The sequence below is a fragment of the Grampus griseus genome, assembly GCF_964374135.1.
Source record: "Grampus griseus genome assembly, chromosome: 13".
In the NCBI taxonomy this organism is placed as follows: domain Eukaryota; kingdom Metazoa; phylum Chordata; class Mammalia; order Artiodactyla; family Delphinidae; genus Grampus; species Grampus griseus.
In genome coordinates this window covers 72,954,660-72,973,507 of record NC_139007.1, presented here as the reverse complement: position 1 = coordinate 72,973,507, position 18,848 = coordinate 72,954,660, and the positions used below count along the sequence as shown (strand labels likewise).

The 18,848-nt window shown below is 38.7% G+C and overlaps 1 protein-coding gene and 1 long non-coding RNA gene across 3 annotated transcripts; one reads left to right on the top strand and one right to left on the bottom strand.

The window, feature by feature from the left end:
* Positions 1-668: 668 nt before the first annotated feature.
* Positions 669-14,388, top strand: NUP43 (nucleoporin 43). Of its 2 annotated transcripts, none has more exons than XM_082668597.1 (8): positions 669-800; positions 1,112-1,234; positions 1,886-1,963; positions 3,329-3,509; positions 4,799-4,934; positions 6,331-6,482; positions 8,498-8,620; positions 11,559-14,388. In XM_082668597.1, exons 1-8 carry the CDS (start codon positions 681-683, stop codon positions 11,786-11,788), a joined length of 1,143 nt encoding a protein of 380 aa, XP_082524723.1. In that variant the 5' UTR covers positions 669-680; the 3' UTR covers positions 11,789-14,388. The 2 variants fall into 2 exon arrangements, with proteins under 2 accessions (XP_082524723.1, XP_082524724.1); XM_082668598.1 differs by lacking the exon at positions 11,559-14,388 and adding an exon at positions 8,742-10,253.
* On the bottom strand, positions 11,854-18,589 carry LOC309831424. Its single transcript, XR_014297585.1, has 3 exons — positions 18,258-18,589; positions 18,027-18,178; positions 11,854-13,299 (listed from the first exon to the last, which is right to left on the bottom strand). It is a non-coding gene; the product is annotated as an uncharacterized lncRNA (long non-coding RNA).
* Positions 18,590-18,848: the final 259 nt, after the last annotated feature.

The following is an 18,848-nucleotide window of genomic DNA, read 5'->3' as shown; positions in this document are numbered from 1 at the left end:
AACCTAAGGCTCTGATTCCTGAGCTGTCGACGTCACAATTAAAAATCATTCTTAATTATATACATAAATGAATTGAGGATGGTCACAGAGGCAATGGGAGTCCAAATTAGAACTGGGGTCCTCAGAATTGCAACCCCAGTTTCTGACAGTGTGTATTAACAACGTTGAAGAAAAGGATTTGTTTGGGGGACGGGGAGGGAGAGGTTTTGAATAACAAATTGGTACGTTGACGGACGTACTTCAAGGAGAATTTATGAATTTTGAATATTTTCTATGCGCGGTGAAATGCAAGACAATGTTTACGTGTGGCTACTAGGTCGTTTCTCTTGCATTGATTTTGTTTTGGTTTTGCTCTTAAATTTGTCTTACATTGCAAAGTTATTGCACAAATGTATTGTCTCGGTGTTTCTATATCGTTTGCAGATTAGGAGCAGGTCCTACAGCACAAGAACGGGAAACACCCTTGCCTGGGTTCAGAGCCTCCTGGGTGGGGCAGGGCGTCCCAGCTACCTCCCACTTGAGGGTTGGTGGTTCGTTCCCGCACTGCCTACAGAGGAGAATTGGCTCTCTGCAGCCACCGTCCCTCGTACGGTCCGTTCCAATCAGGGCTCAGCGGGAAGGGGCGGGATTGAGTGGCGCGCTCTGTGCCTCTTGCTGTCCCTGGCCTGGTTGCTTTCGGCATGGAGGAAATTTATGCTAAGTTTGTGTCACAGAAAATCAGCAAGACCCGCTGGCGACCGGTACCTCCGGGGAGCCTGCAGACCGTGGAGACTTTTGCCACGGGCTCTTGGGACAATGAGGTACCCCCGCTCCCGGCCCGGGAAGCCCCTTCCTCCTCCTTCCCTCCTGGAACCGAGCCGCCGGCCGCCGGCGCGCGAACTCTCTCGTCTTCTGGCTCCTCTCGCCCTTCTCTGTCCCCCAAATGCACGTTTCAGGCTCGGTTGCCTTGTACCTCAGAGCCATCGATGGCCCCGTATCTGCTCTTTTTTAATGATTATCATTCCATTTGCCTGGGATGCTTTTAAAGCAAGGTTGATTGAAGGCAGGGCAAATTTTAATTTCGGAGAGTTTGACATATATTTCATCTCAAGATAAATTTTCTGCTTTACAGGAAAATTATGTTTCACTGTGGTCTATTGGAGATTTGGGGAACTTGGACTCTGATGGAGGATTTGAAGGAGACCATCAGTTATTGTGTGATATCAGACACCATGGTGATGTAATGGATTTACAAGTAAGTCTGTGTAATATCCAAAAGCTAACTTTTAAAAAACTGAGAGTGATCTTTACACTTAGAGATGTAAAGGACCTTAAAGTTTGTCTAGTCTCACCCCAGGTTTACAAGAAACTGAGTTCCCTATAGGTCATGATTTGCCAACATCATATAGCTGCTTAATGGCAGAATCAGGACTGGGGAAGGGGATGTGGAATTAATCCTAGCTTGTTTGTTTGCCTAATTGACCATCTACTATCTGCCAAGCACCGTTTACATAAGTTAATTTCATTCTCATCGCATGCTTGTTGAATCAAATACTGTTATCTCTGTCTTCATGAGAACACTGAGACTAAGATCTTTGGAGCATGTACTATGTGACAAATACTGTGTAAGGCACTTTACATGTTTTTGCTTTTTGAGTTCTCATAACAGCCTAGCAGGGATTAGTTCTCTGTTTTGCAAGTTTACCAAGGCTTAGAGAACTTAACTTGGCCAGGGTCTCAAAGCTGGTAGTAAGTGGTGGGAATGGAATTTTGACTCTCACATTTTATTTGCTTAGCATTTATAGGCTCTTTGTATTTTAAAATTGTTATACTACTAATTGAGTCAAACAAATGGCTTCCTCCCTGCTAATATTTATGAATCTATAACAAGCAAGAATTTTCTTAGTTTTTTGACCAGGAAAGAATTGTAGCTGCTTCATCAACAGGATGTGTAACAGTTTTCCTTCACCATCCGAATAACCAGGTAAAGAACTTTTGTTTGAAATCTCAATTTGCATTTTAATTTTTTTTAGGAAGGTTTAAAGAAGACTGTACTTAATAATGACACAAATAATAAAGTTTTATAGTCTTAAAACATGGAGGGGAAAAATCATTGTATTACCCATCTCTTAGTAGATTAATTCTAGAACCATGTTTGTGTGATCCTTCATTCAAATTGGGGATCTCTTATATCCTCTTAGGTTAGATTTAACAATATGGTATTCTGGCAAGTACTTTTCCTGTAATTCTCTTTTAAGATCCTAGTCTGGTCTTTTGAAGAAAGAAAGAACATTTTCTAGCTCAAGCATCATGAGAGAGAACAGGAACAGCTACTTTGCTTCAGATAGAACCTAGGTTTCAATTGAAAGAGAGGATATACTATATGAAGGCTTGACATTTTTTACAATGCCTTTCTTGTGTGTGCCAAAGCCTGACTGCTGATCTTCAGAGCACAGTGGTAAGGGCAGTCCTTTAAAATAGGCCCCCTTGAAGTAAAAGTTTTAAGTTGCGAGAAGAGAATGCTTACTTAGATTTGGGGATTAATCAAGGTCATCTTACTAATAGGCATGCCTAGTAAATACAAGAGCCAGGTCTAGTTAAATATTTTTCTTTTTTTTTTTTTACTGTTTATTTCAGCAATGCTTTTATTTTTTATTTATTTCTTTTTTTGGCTGCGTTGGGTCTTTTGTTGCTGCGCGCGTGCTTTCTCTAGTTGCAGCGAGCGGGGGCTACTCTTTCGTTGTGTTGCGCAGGCTTCTCATTGCGGTGGCTTCTCTTGTTGCAGAGCACGGGCTCTAGGTGCATGGGCTTCAGTAGTTGCAGCACACGGGTTCAGTAGTTGTGGCTCTCGGGCTCTAGAGTGCAGGCTCAGTAGTTGTGGCGCATGGGCTTAGTAGCTCCACGGCATGTGGGATCTTCCCGGACCAGGGCTCGAACCCGTGTCCTCTGCATTGGCAGGTGGATTCTTAACCACTGTGCCACCAGGGAAGTCTTAACTATTTTTCTTAATGGAGTCATTTGGAAAGCACTACGAGATTTTCTCTTAAATGTAGGCCAGCCCCCTTAAGAATTTAGAGTTGCCTTTGAACACATAATTACCTGATACCTAAAAACCATTTCTTTAGTTTGAGATAAGTTTGGGATGTTATTAAAAAGCGTTTCTTTTGAATCTAATCCGGTATATACAGAGCTTTAATGGAAGTAGTTTCTAGACCTTAATGCTTGGAAATACAAAGGGAAAAGAGTTACTATGTTTCCAGAAAGGTGTGAGACACAGTTTTAGTTGGGGAAAGCTCTAGTTTTTTGGAGCTTTGCTTTGATTAATCATAGCCTCATTTGTGACCTGTAGACTCTGTCAGTCAGCCAGCAGTGGACAACAGCTCATTACCACACGGGTCCAGGCAGTCCTTCCTGTAGCAGTGCACCATGCACAGGTGTTGTGTGCAGCAACCCAGAAATTGTCACAGTTGGAGAAGATGGTCGAATAAATCTCTTCAGAGCTGATCACAAGGAAGCTATAAGAACTATAGGTAAGAAAAATCCTATTTCTTTAGTCTATTGCATAGTAATTGAGCAGCTACCATGTGCTAAGTAAATGCAATGCTAGGTGTTTGAGGGATTTAAATATATACAAAGCAGGATCCCTTTATCAAGACAGTATGTTGATAAGGCCTGTATGAAGGAGTGACTAGAAGAAAAAGAAATTTGTGGAGAGGAGAGCCAGAGGGGATTAACAGATAAAGAATTGAGGGGCAGGTGGCAATCCATTTAATCTAGGTTCCAAACCATAAATAATACTAAAAGGTGGCACACCAGATAAAGGGAACAGCATGGAGGCAGGGTAAGACCATTCAGAGAATGACAGAAAGTGTAGTTTGACCTGACTTTAGATATTTGTATAGGAGAAGTAAGAAATGAAACAAGAAAGGTAAATTGTGGTCAGGTTGTGAAGAATCTAATGCACAGCTGTAGAGGTTACGTTTTGTTAGGTGGGCAACTACGGAGCCATTGAAAGTTTTTGAGCAAAGGGGTGATGTACCCCGTGTCATGCTTTAGAAGGATTATTCTAGTGTAGTAGTTCTCAACCATACTTTGCACAGGCTTGCCTGAGGAGATTTTTAACAGGCCATCACTGTAGACTTCCTAAATCAGAACGTCTGGATTGAGCCCATGAATCAGTGTGTTGTGTTGTTATGATTTTTAGTTCTGAGGAACACTATTTGTTTAGCTTTTAGGGACCACTGCCTGGTGGCAGTTTGGACGAGGGTCACAAAACAATTTAAGTGTATAGTAAATTAAGTGGTATAAGTTTAAACACACTATGAAAAGGAAAAGGACAGTTAAAGCAATCAGGAAGGACTTCATGGAGGAGAAGAGAGCTGATGAGGATAAAGATGTATAGATTTGAGATAAGTCAGCAGAATATTATAGGTCAGCATGAGCTCTGTAGGAAGCAATGGTGTTTGGCTCAATAGAATGGAGGTTCTGTGTTAAGCAGTAGAGGGAAGTAAAGTTGGATATAAAGGAACCTGAACAGCTGTCTCAGAAATGGAGGGTAACAACCTAAAGTGGAAATAGAGAAGTGAAAACTTAGCCCTCCATTTGGAAAACAGTTCAGATGTCCTGTGAGTGATATAATTTTTCTATTAAAGGAGAGTCCATTTTAACATGTATATTATTGCATTTTTCTATAGAAATTAAACTGTGACTTATTTAAAATTTCATTAGTAATATTTCAATCAGTGGAGGGAATGCAATTTAAAATTTTCATGGAAAAGGGGGACCTGTTAACACACAATGCTGTTTTCTTCATTTGTAGACAATGCAGATAGCAGTACACTCCATGCTGTAACCTTCCTTCGAACTCCTGAGATTCTTACAGTAAATTCAATTGGACAGTTAAAAATATGGGATTTTAGACAACAAGGAAATGAGCCCTCTCAGATATTATCACTGTAAGTTTTGATTTGTAATTTCAGTAGTGTGACGCAAATTTGTTTGACTGTTTATAGCAACTGACTTTAAACCATATTGTATTTTAATTGCATGCTAAGAGAATAATCTCTGACTAAATTTGATAAAGCAAATACAGTTGACCCTTGAACAATGTAGGGGGTTAGAGTCACTGACCCCTCTATACACTCGAAAATCCCTGTATAACTTATAGTCAGCCCTCAATATACGTGGAATCCTCTGTATCAGAGGTTCCACATCCGCAGATTCAACCAGCCTCAGCTCATGTGGCGCTGTGGAAAAGTATTCATATGTAAGTGGATCCATGTTGTTCAAGGGTCAGCTGTATAGTTGGATGGGCTTGATAGTACCATGCTGCGTTTGGTAAATATTTGTTGTATTGATTCAGAAGTTTATATTAATCTCTTTGAAGTTTATGTTATTTAATGGGGAACTTCTTTTTGCTCATCAAATGATTCTATTAATAGTGGGAATATTCTATTAATATATTAATATATTAATATATAATATATTATAATATATTATAATAATATATAATATATAATATATATTATCTATAATATATAATATATATAATATATAATATATAATATATATAATATAATAATATAATATTATAATTATTATATATATTATATATATTATATATTATTATATTATATATAATTATTATATATAATTATATATTAGAAATATATATAATTATTATATATAATTATTATATTATATATAATTTATATTATATATATTATATATAATATATATTATATATTATATATTATAATATATTATATATATAATATATATTATATATATGATATATAATATAATAATATAATATTATAATATATTAATATATTAATAGAATATTCTATTCTACTAATAATACACTCTAGATGTGATTGGGAGAAAAATACAATCCAAGATACTTTTTTGAGCAGAAATCCCCTTTCTATGTGTGCAATCTTCTCTTCTCTAATTAGAAAATAGCATGTGTCAAGCTGGAAAAAAAGTTATATAAACTAAGCATTAAATAAGGTAGAGTAGAAGTAAGGAATATGCTGTTTAGTTGATATATAATGTCTTTCAAAAGCCAAGAAATGGAAATGTTTTGCATATCTTACCATCAAATTATCTTGTTCCTTATGTGTCCAAATTGAAGAGAGAATGAATAACTCTGGCTTTTAATTCCCCCTCAAAATTTTAATATTTAGAGATATATTTAACGTAGTCAGTTTTTTGACATGATTTAAGTTTAGCCAGTAGCTCCAGCCACAAAATTATCGTTTCGTTACTGGAAAGAAACAGGTTTCATAGGTTATTCAAAGATAAATTATACTTTACAACTGTGTGAAGTCATTGTATCTCCCATTAAAGGACTGGTGACCGAGTGCCACTCCACTGTGTTGATAGACATCCCAACCAGCAGCATGTTGTAGCTACCGGTGGTCAGGATGGAATGTTAAGTATTTGGGATGTTAGACAAGGTACAATGCCCGTGTCTCTACTGAAGGCTCATGAAGCTGAAAGTAAGTATTGTGGTGATACATAAGTTTTTGGTGTGTGAGCTATACAATGTATTATAAGCAGCTTTCCATAATGATACCTACGGATCATTCTACAGCAGAGTTTTTGACTGAATTGTATAAATTTATAATAATTAACTAATCCCTTTTTATTTGAAATTTACATTCTTTAACATGTTTGATTATTATACACAAAACCGTAGTGATTATCCTTACATATTCATCTTTATGTGCTTCTTTTCTTAGGATAGTTTTTTAGAAATAGAATTGATGAGTCCAAAAGTTTGCATAATTTTAAAGCTGTGATTCATATTGTCAAATTGTTCTACATAAAAATAATACGAGTTTATATTGCCACACCAGTATGTGAGAATGCACTTTTCCCATGCAAATGCAGGCTGTTATTTTTTATATTTGCTAATCTGTGTGTTCTTCGATTTATTATTGTACTTTTTTCTTTTTTTCTTTTAACAAGAACAAAAGATATAGGCTCTTGCCTTGTTTTTCATGTTTGTCATTTGATTTTGGTGGAGAGTTTTTGGCTGAACGGAAATTTTTCATTTTATCACCACGTCAGGGTGGATTATAGTTTTAAATTCTGACTTAAGAGAAGTTGGTATTAATGCTTCAGTAAAACTATAGAAGAGCAAACATTATACCAGTATTGCAACTTCTAAGTTTGTTTCACATTATTAATACTTTGGAAAGATAAATGATTTTTAAGATTATATTTAAGAAGCAAATAGAAACTTTTTCCCTCTTCCAGGTATGGCTATGTCCAGGTAAAAAGAATAAAAAGAAATAGGTGTGCCCTTAGAGCCTGTTGTTGCTAACCTAGTGGTAGTTAGAATTACAAACTTTCAGATCTCTTCTCACCAGCCCATTTTTAAACGCCAGCCTGTATTGTTCAACAAAACACACAGTATAGTGGCTTGTAGTGTATTTTGAATTCATCTTGACTCTTGGCTAGAAATAAGATGTTTTATAGAGGTTTGTTTTCTAATTTGAAAGTATATAAATACATAAGAATCCAGATTTGGGCAGTCTGCTAATGGCTGTATAGGCTGTTTTATTTTACTTTGTTTTAATGAAACAGTATGAATGTACTTTACACAGGGACTCACCAGCACACATTCCTTTCCGGAGGAAGGTGACCTTTTTGTTTTCTGGCGTGTTTAATTATGGTAACTGTCAGAATGAAAATGCCAGCTTGCAAACATGTGCCTTGCACTTTTTATGCTACACTCTGAGCACTTTCTATGCTGCCTCTCTAAGGTTACCTAACCCAGAATCACGAAAACCCTTGTTCACAGACTACTGTTTCACCTTCATGCTGCAGCTGTCTTCCTAAGACGTCCTGGGCAGTCCTTGGCTCCCAGATACCTCTTGGCACACAAAGTTCCCTTAAAGTTTAGAGCTTGAGGAGTCCCCAGTCCCAAGCTGGCTTCTTAAGTCTTTCATTTGAAACCGGATCCAGATTTTTGGAGCATTTCCAGGTTTTGGTTTGCTGGGAGCTAGTTGCTATTTCTGTGATACAGGCCAGAAGAATCCAGAGTCTTGGCATGAGCCAAAATTGGACTATGTCTCTTAGAAATTCATTTGTATTCTACTTTTATGGTCTTCTCTCTCTTTCCAATAATATAACCTTCATGTGTTAATGACACAGGAATTGAAAATAAGAGAACTTAACAATTTTCAAAAAATCTTTTCAGAATTATTCCATTGTCATACTTTTCCATAGAAAAATTGTAATAGGTCAAATGACTAGCATTTATTTTCATTCATTTGCTGGCCCAATACACAAGTAGATTTACTTGACTTCTTTATCTTATCTACATGTTTTAGCCATTTGGAGAGTTACGTCTTTTCTTTGATCCTGAAGCCTTTGATTTTTATCACAGGCTTGGAGTTTGAAGGTGTGTGATGGAGGTTAATGGAAGGTGATGCCTAGAGACAGGGTTTTGATGTTTGTTCAACTAATCTACACAAGAATAAGCTTCTTGGTTCTTATCTTTTAGTGTGGGAAGTTCACTTTCACCCATCCAACCCAGATCATCTATTTACTTGTTCTGAAGATGGATCTCTCTGGCATTGGGATGCCTCCACAGATGTACCTGAGAAATCATCACTCTTTCACCAAGGTAAAAAATTTTAATGAAGATTCTTGTGTGTAATTTTATTATATTTTTAAATACCAAATTAGAAATTCTCGTATTTTTAACATTAAGGAATGACAAAATGTTTCCATTCTCTGGCTTCAAGGTAAATTCTAGTATCACAGGGCTTGAAATCTGACTGTCAGCTACTGACCACTGTACTGCTGATGACTAGAAATGCTGTTAGCTGGCTAACTTCGGACAGCCAGGGGTCTTGTTTGTGAGTACATTGTTGTGGGCCCTCATGCCATAGGATAGGCATTGACAGCTCTCTTATACTACATTGTCAAGGGTGTATGGCAAGACCAAAGTTGATCTTTTATGTATTAAGGTACTGGTTTCTCCTCAGACTAAAAGGCCCTGTCTCCTGATTAAAGACAGAGGTAAGTAAAGGTCAGCCAGAAACTATACACTTAAAATCAAGAGGTATTTTTGTTTCTGTTTTTTTGCATTTTCTAACCTTCTTGTTTTTGAGTTTGTCTGTGGTTCCAAAGTTTATTTGTTCATTCATTCAGCAAATGTTTATCAAGTCCCTACCACGTGCTAGGCACTCTTCTAGGTGTTAGAGCCCATGACAGTGAGCAGAAAAGCCTCGAGGCTCATAGAGCAAATATTCCAGTAGACAGTAAGTAAGATAGATAATGTCTCAGTAAAAGTCCCAGCAGAAAAACAGAAACTACCCTGGATTTAGAAGGAATTGGTTTCACGTGTGTTAGAAGGGCTAGCAGAACAAAAGGGAATGGGAGGGATGCTGGAAGAGCAAATAGCAAAAAAAGAGGAATGCCAGAAATCAACAGTTGTTAATACCTCTGCTGTACTGTTGGAAGTGCTGTCCAAGTTGGTTCTGGATCAGCAGAAAAGGTGCCACCTCAGCCGGGGCTGGAATTACAGGCTGTGTTGTCGTTGCCAGGAACCTGGAGCCTTTTCCTTCCCCCACCCGACCCCGTCTGCCTTCCAGTCACCCACAGTAGTGCCTCCCATGGGCAGGGTCTGCCTGGAAGGCAGATGGCAAGGGAGCCTGGAAAAAGGAGTTTGTCCCTGCAAGACATAGTAGAGCACAGCAAAGTAGGAAAGGAGACAGCAAGAAGGAAAAGATCTGGACCAAATACCCTGATGCCTATGAAGAAGAGTGAAGAGAACAGGAGGATGAAGAATTAGCGGAGGAGGGGCCGCTTGGCAGGGAGAACATTTGAGCAGAGACCTGAGGAAGTGGAGGCACGAGTCACAGGAATGCGTGCCAGGTGGAGGAAACAGCCAATTCCAAGGGCCTGAGACAGAACAGCAAGGAGGCCAGTGTGGCTGCAGTTCAGCAGGCCGGGAGTGTGTGGAGGTGGCAGGAGCTGCGGAGGACTCTGCAGACAGGGATGAGGGCTTCAGGTTCTGTTCTGAATGTGACAGAAAGCCACTGGAGAATTTTGAGCAGGGGAGTGGGGTGATCTGTCTTACGTTTCCAAAGAATCACTTAGGCGACTGTGTAGAAAATAGACTGGGGAGAGGGATGGAAAAAACAGAAGCAGGGAGACCAGGGAGGAGACTTAGCACAGTGGTTCTAATGTTAATTTTCACAGTATTCAAGAGTAATATAAAATATAGGAGCAGTAAAAGGTAAACAAAAACTAAGAAGGAAAAATCTGAAACATCTCCAGAAAAATTCTGGAGAAGTGTCGCATGTGTAGAGCATGCAGCACGTCTATGCTAATAACTGCATGTATGGAGAAACTAAGAATATTATTAGTTTCTAATAAATAATAAGGATTAGCTAAGCACTTGGTTTTTTATTTCTTCTTCCCCTACCCCCACTATCTTGCCTTTGAGATTTTACTGTTTGAAGAACCTTGGTTAGACTGGAAAGAGCCATTTACTATATTCTGTGCCTAGTATCGCAAGAACAATATTAGACACTGTGAAAAGGTAAAATAAATATAATCTATACAACCTGCCCTTAAGAAATACTTAATTTAGTTATGGAGAAGGGGGCATGCAAAGTTAAATCATACAAGAAATGTTATAAAGTAGTAAGTTATTAGTGGTGCGTATAAGTGCTGAGGGTTCCAGAAGGAAGAGAAGCATGAACTAGAGTCATCTTCAAAGGCTTCTTAGAGAAGGAAGTTGAGTTGGGCTTTAAGAATCAGCAAGATTTAAACTCACTAATCTTTAAGCTTCAAGATATGAGGGACTTTGCCTTGTATTCCCAGCACTTAGCACACCGCCTGGCATAGAGTAGGTACTCAGCCATTTATTGAGTAAATGAAATCTGTCTTTATTTGATCTGGCAGAAAGTTGAAAGGAAAGAAAATTTCAAATGAAGGCTAAAACTGAAATATACTGCTTCTGCCCCCACTTAATCCTGCATTAAATGAAGAGCACTGTCAGACATAAAAGTGTATAATCTGGTAGTGTTCTTAAATTCTACTTTTAAGAACATTTACCTGAAATAAAGGCGAAGAATAAAAGGAGATCTAAAGCAAGTTGATTATATTTTTAGACATATAGAAGTAAATATATTTTTAGAAATATTCATGTAGAAATACATCCAGAAATTTTCATTTTTTGATTATCTAAGAACTTTGATTTCCATATATTATCTACATTTATTCTACTTGTCTTCTAGGCATTTTGGTACATTTCTGAGACTTTCCGTTAAAGAATAAACAGGAAGACAGGGTCAAAATGAATCTTGTGCTTTGCTGAAGATTTCAAGTTTCATAGCCATATTATCCCATGGAAATTTGAGTATTTAATATCACTGACTAAGCCTTTAGTCAAAAATGGTGATGTGTTATAATGGAATTATCAGCCAGTTATTCTTGAGAATTAAAACCAATATATATTCATCGCCTTTTTTAAGTATTAGAATTTCAGATGTTTACTAGTATAAAATTAGTCTTGAAAGAAGTTTTCACCTTTTCTTTTCTTTTCCCAGGAGGAAGAAATAGTACTTTTTTGTCTCATAGCATTAGCAACCAAGCTAATGTTCATCAATCTCTTATAAGCTCCTGGCTCATCACTGACCCTGCCAAAGACCGTATTGAAATCACAAGCTTGCTTCCCAACAGGACTTTGTCTGTGAACAGTTTGGATGTTTTAGGTCCTTGTCTTGTTTGTGGAACCGATGCAGAAGCAATTTATGTTACTAGACAACTTTTTTCATGAAGATACTAAAAGAGTTCATGTAAAACATACAGTTATAGCCTTTCAAATTCCAGCTTCTCTATGCAAATTTTTATTATTGGAAATTTGCAGGGGAAGCATCCATAAACTATTGTTAATTTTGATGCCCAGTTTCAGCCTTTGTTAGTTGAATATTCTTCTAATAGTTAGTAGCTAGAGTCTGATTAATGACTGATGGCAAAAGAACTGGACCGTGTGGAAGAACATCAGAGGGATCCTTGTGCTGATAAATGCACTGCCTTCAGCACAATTCTGGACAGCTCATGGAACCAACTCTTCATTGTTGATGTTGCAGGCCTCAAAAATGTCAAACCACCAATGGGTTCCTATCCTTTTTATCAACGGTGTGTGGGGTATACCCCTCCCTGGTGGCCTTAGCTAGTATTTATTCTTTTTTACCACAAGTATTTTCTTCAGTTCTTCCACATTTTATTTACTTAATAATTTTTGTAAACTTTTTTCAGAAAGAATTGAGAACAAAAATGGCAAAATTTTTGTAGTGTTCAAATTTTTTTAAAGGTAAAAATGTTTTGACAGTTTCCTTTACTGGAATGGGTTTGAACAGAACTCCGTCAGCTCCTTAGACCCAACTTTATTTCTCTTGAAAAGAAAAAAAGACAAGTACATTTTTCCTAAGGATTTTTGCTTTTATTTAGTTTTACAACGTAGTTGAAAATTGCTGAATTGGACACTGTGCAGTAAGATAGGATTTGACATTGATAAATGAGCTGACTTACAAACGAATTTGATAGGTAACATGCAGAGACTAGTATGATGATGTGGTAGGAGTACAGAGTTTTGCCATCTTTATCTTTAATGTTAATGATGACCTAACATGCAGTGTTTTAAGACAATTTTATGATATTGTCTTTCTGAAGTTTGTTAGATTAAATGCATTATTGAACTGTTAAGACCTTAATGACAAATCACTCCTATTACACAATTGAAGTGTATGTTTATTTACTTTACAATTCCAACAATAATTACTATGAAGTTTTGTCTTTCCGTCCCAATAAATATTTGCAGTTTTTTTATGCCACCTTACCTCAGGGTTTTTTGGATTTTGTTTTTTGTTAACATTTTAAAATGGAATACATATATGCATCTGCTGTTTTATATATATTTGGCTCAAAAATATTTGACTGAATGGACTTGCCTCGCGGTCCAGTGGTTAATGCAGGGGGCACAGGTTCGATCCCTGGTCGGGGAACTAAGATCCCACATGCTGCACAGCACAGCCTAAAAAAAAAAATCGACTGAAGATAATTAGTAACTTTGAATTCCAAAGAATCAGAGAAGGAAAGAAAACGTTGCTGATAGGAATTCTTAATCTGTTTATAGTTTTATTGCTGGGGCTAATTTTTAAAACTTTCTGTTATTACAAAAGTCATTCATTGTAGAAAAGACAGTCAAAAGAAAATTGTAAGTACTTAATCTCAAAGAGAGACAATTCTTTTCATACTGTCTTCTATCCATCAATGTATATAGTTTTTCTGTAAAAAAAAAAGAAATATACATGTTATATTTGTAGATGCACATTCTCTAGCAGTCAACACGTGAATTCAATAATAAAAATATAGCTAAGAATTTTCCTCTGACTTTATATTTCCCTTTGTATGAATGTCTTGCTGCAGCCTAAGCTACAGTGTCCCTCTCTTCATCCGGTACAGGCATCCTCCCATTCTACTCGGCAGGCTAACATCTTTGCTTTGAATGGCCCAGAGTTGATCTCATCACTGGAAGACCCTAGCTCCCAGGTGGCACATTTTCCGTGTACAGTGAATGGCAAACTTGTTGTGCCTCTGCTTCGATCCGTATTATCTGCTGCTGAAAAGTTTGAAGGTTACATGTACGTTGTTAGCACCCTTCTCAGTTTCCAGCAGCAATGTATACAATTTCCCTTGATCACTACAGTAAGTAATTGGTAGAGGGGGGGAACCAGACATACAGGCTTAGCATACTAGCTTGGAATGGAAACAAGTTTGAAGTTTGAAGCTTTGATTTGATTTAAGGGTATTTGTAACCATAAGTAGAAGGAAGTACATTTGAATAGTGTTACATTTTCTATCAATTGAAGAGTTCTGCCAGGCTTAATAAGAAACATAAGAAACTTCTCTATCCTTATTGATAAATAAAACCCTAATTTATGAATTTGTTAATTCTCACTGCTTTTATTCATGAAACTATCAAATAAAATTTCTTTTGAGGGCTGTAGGATCTCAGAGGTGAAAGATATCTTGGAGGGCATCTCCATACTAAATTTAATCAACACTTCCACAGCACCCCCAACGAATTATCATCCAACCTCTACTTGAAAATATACCATGATAAAGTTTCCCATTTCCCAATGTAGCCTCCTTGTTTGGATAGCTGTAATTGATATTGCATTATAGCAGGGTTTTAGTGTGTGAGTGGGATCCAAAACGATCGTATAAAAAAAGAATCATTATTCTGGGTTAATGAAATGATCATGTGAACCTATGAGATGGAACCAAACACCATTTTATCGAATTTGCATTCTGTTGGGGCACTTTACTATAAGGTTCAACTAAATAAATGAATTTTCACATACTGAACTGAAATTTGCTTCCATTTGTCTTCTTTTCTCAGGAGCCACAAAAAACAAATTTAATTCTTTTCATCATATATTCAAATGTTCAGAACTACGTATTGTAGCTTCTTTGGGGTAAACTTTTAAAATCCCTTCAATGGTTTCTTGTGGGCAAGGTTCCCTTCCCCACCTTTCTTGCCCTTCTTGGCTAAATCCTGCATACCTTTCCGGACTCCTCTTAGGTGTCATTTTCTCAAGAAAGTTCTCCCTGGCCTCTGACAATCTGGGCTAAATTGTACTCGGCATCAAAAGCCCATTGTGCAGAGCTTATATTGTGCTTACAGCCATTTGCTAAGCAGCCTGTCTCCCTCTACTGGACCACAAGTTCAAGAACAGGGCCCATGTCTTAGTGTTGTGTGAACAATGTTTAACACAGTATCTGATACATAGTAAGCCCTGAATTAGCCTGAATTGAACTAAACTCACAATTTTGTTTTCCCTTTAAAAAATAAAGGCCATCATTAAAGTGTGACTTCCAAAATGAATACTTTTCCAGTGGTGTCTGCCTTGCTGAGAGTATGACAAATCTGCCATCCTGGTTCTGGGTACAATATTCCTTTGTAATGCTGTCTCAGCTTATTTTACCTATTCTGATATTTGTTCAATTGACTGCTGACTAGTTTAACTTAAACCCTTAATTTTCACACCTGATACTCCCTAAACCATACCTCCCTATTCTTGAGTTAATGCCGATGATTGTGATTCTTACTATAAGTCCTTCCTGTTTAAGAAGACAAATTTTCTTTCACTTTAGGAAAGAGCTAACAATCACCTTTGAATCTTTTCTGCAGAAGCTGATCGTTTTCAGAATTGCCCAGCGTGCTCTCATCCCATTGGTAAGGAGATAGGTTAAATGGACTTAGGCCCACCTCCCAATTATCAGTGACATATGAATCATTGGTATTTGGCTACAGTTGCTGAAATATTTATAAACCAACCTAACTCATTGACATTCTGCCACATTTATCTTGTTCATAAGGCTATGTGAGAAAACACCTGTGCTACAGCTATCATCCTATCAAAATTTTGGCATAATTGAAAAATTCCTTGTCCTTTGTGAATAACACTTTTATTTCACAGTACTGTGGAAACATCCTTTTAATAATCCATTTTAGAATCTTGTCTAAGAAGCATACTAAGTTCATGAGTGTATAGTTTATATCAAGCCTTCATTTAAACTTATGGTATCAATATGATATCTAGCTCAGACTAATTAGATGGTCTGAAGCAGTAGCAGTGCTCTTGTTTTACAGATAATGTAACCTGGGGGGAGCCAAACTATGATACGCAACTATTTAAACTATTTCATTGGTATCATTCTGAACCACAATTAATGTTAAGTGGCAACACAGAATAATTAAATAACAGCCTAGACTACAGTCATCTTAGCATCAAAACAATTACAACATTTCACTATATTAGTAGAGGGAGAAAACCACAAAGGGGGTGGGGGTGAGAGGAGAGAAGTAGAATGACTAGAATCTAGCTGATCAGGTAATAAACTTCAATTAATTAAAAATAAACTAATGGTCAATTCCAAACTGTCATGACTACTGGACTTTGGGGGAACAGTAGCTGACAGACCAGCCTAACATAGCCATCAGACATGCATCAACTGTCAAAACAATTTTTGTACAGACCATGGTTATAAGAAGCTAAATTGTAATTAATACTAGACTGTAAAATACTAGCTGCAACAAATCAAAACACAGATCTTACTCCTGCATAGTATGGAATCAACTTATTAGCCAGAGAGATCCTACAAGCAAGGATTCCCCAGTAGCAATGAGCACACCAAGAACCCAGATTTGGTTTCTAATACCATTCTCCAGTAAAAGGAACCAAGGCTCCTTGGAGGGGCAGGAAATAAACCAGATAGTTTGGAACATTTTGTAGTCCCAGAAAGGAAGAAAGTTAAGGAAAAAAAAAAAACCACAATGATGGGAGTATGTTATAGGGACACAGAAGCTAACTGGAAGAGCTCCAATAGCCAAAGCTGGAACAATCTGATCAAAAACAATACCCAAACTATTAAATAAATATCCATGAGTCCACATTGATAAGAATAAGTGTTTGAAAAAAACGGATGAGAGACAAATCTGCTCAGAATTCCAAATAATTTGTGTAGATTCTCCACTCCCAAGGAGGTGGAACACAATTCACTCCTAAGTGTGGGCTGCTCATAGTTGAGAGCCTTCCCCTAAGACAGTGTGAATTCCTGGGAGAGCCTGTGTTCTCAGGACCACAGTGCTCTCCAAACTTTTTCCATGTGTGCTGCCTCTGTTCCTACAGTCATCCAAGCATGAGACTTGCCCCTTACATCTGTTGATAAAAACAAAATGAGACAACCTACTATACATAAAATAGATAAGCAACAAGGATTTGCGGTACAGCACATGGAACTACATTCAGTCTCTTGTAATAACCTATAATGGAAAATAATATGAAAAATACATATATTTAGAACTGATTCACTTTGCTGTATACCTGAAGCTAACACAGTATTGTAACTCAACTAACAAAACAAAAACCACACAACTACAACAAAATCAAAATATCCCTCTTCCATGAAGCACTGAAGAGTTGAACAGGCTGAAGCTGGACCAATGGTTTTCCATCACAGCAACACAAAGACCTCCAAACACAATGGCAGGTATTGCCATTCTCAGACATCAGCACCCTTAGTAGGCATTTTCCTGGTCTTTCACCTCCACCCACTCCCAGTCTCAGCCACGTTTCATCCTGTTCGTTGGTTCTTCTATCCTGAACATTCCTTCTCTCCTTTCCCTGCTCTTTTCTCCCCCTACTTCACAGGAGTAAATCTCTTAATATATAGAGCAATTCACTGAGGTCCTTGAATTATCTAGGAATTCTCCCAAAGACAGTAGTTTTTGGAGATGCCCATCTTTAGGTTTAGAGAGATGAAGAGCTTAAATAAAGAAGTTCTGAGGGTTGGTGACAGAGGTGACAAGGTTTAGACGGCAGTCTGCTCTTCCAGATACATAATCCATGTACAAAGGACAAGCAAGCCCGTGAACATATTAGATTCATATAATTCATATTAATTTTGAGGCTGAAAGATACCCTGCAGGTTACTTAGTTCTCCAGCTGAAGAAAGTAAGACCTAGAGCTATTAAGTCAGCCACTTTGGGCCATGTCTTCTACAGACTCTGTGATTGTGGAATACAAATTTTCAACCAAGGGCTCGTGGAATGTAATCTTTTAACAGGTTTTCACATTTGAACTTCTGGATACAGTAGCCAGCAACTAATTCAACATCAGAAAAAAGTCTTAAAAAAATTGTCTCTAGTAAAAAAGGATGAGATATTTGAAAATACTAAGTATATATTTTCTAGAGGCAGAATTGGCAAAGGCGCTCTTTACAATGGGTGGGCGGTACCTTTAAACATCATAAAACCATTGATCCCATCCCAAACTTCTAATTCAATCTAACAAGAAATAAAACCTCTTCTCGCAGTCACCATTATCCCAATTACGGCAATAACGACTTCCTCTTCTACCGAGTCGGCTGACATTAAAAATCTCTAAACTCCCTAATCTGTCCTGGTTCGAGAATATACTAATCTGGCTGATTCAGAAACTACTTACGGATTTACTCGGGGAAAGAGTGCTAAGCAAAAATCAATTTATTTCAAAGCGTCTAGAAATCCCGAATCCCGATGTCCACAGCGAGGTTCTGAGAATTAAACTCCTCCAAATGCGCATCTTTTATCCTATATTCGTCCATAGAAAGAGTTCAACTGAAAAGAGATAGACAATGAAATAAATGAGTGGGCTTGGGATGGGGGGAACCTGACGCCACCAGCCGGGGCGAGTCACCTGAGCAGCGCAAGGCAGGGGCGACGCGGAGCGACGCTCGCAGACACGCAGAGAAACGAGCGACTACGGAAAGCGGGAGGCCGCAGGCGACGCGCTCACTCCCCGTCGCCGGGCGGGCCGAAGCCCCCAGTCCTCGGCCCCCGCGCAAGCGACGCCGGGAAATGCCCACATCCGGGAAACCTGCCTCGGAGTGCGGCGGCGGCGACACCAAGTGGAAGGCAAAATGGCGGCGGCGGCGGCCTGGTGCTAAAGGGAGAGCCAGGTCCCCGCGACCCCCGCGACGGGCCGCGCTGGCCCGCGGCAGTCCCCCGGCGTCTCTGCCCGCCCTGCCCCACCGGGGATACTCGGAGTCCCCGGGACGGCCTCCGGCCGCCTCGCCGCCCGCCCTCGGGCCCGTGGCCGCTGTCCAGGAGCCCCTCTCTCCCCTGCAGGTAGGTCCGAGGCTGGCGTAGCGGGTGGGGCGCACTCTCTTCTCCCGCGCCGGAGTTGGCGGGGCGGTGGCCGCCGGGGCCCACGCCCATCCCCGCTGGCGGGGGTCCAGGGGCTGCTACGGACTGGCGGGCCGGGCCGGCCCGGTGCGGGCCCGACTTG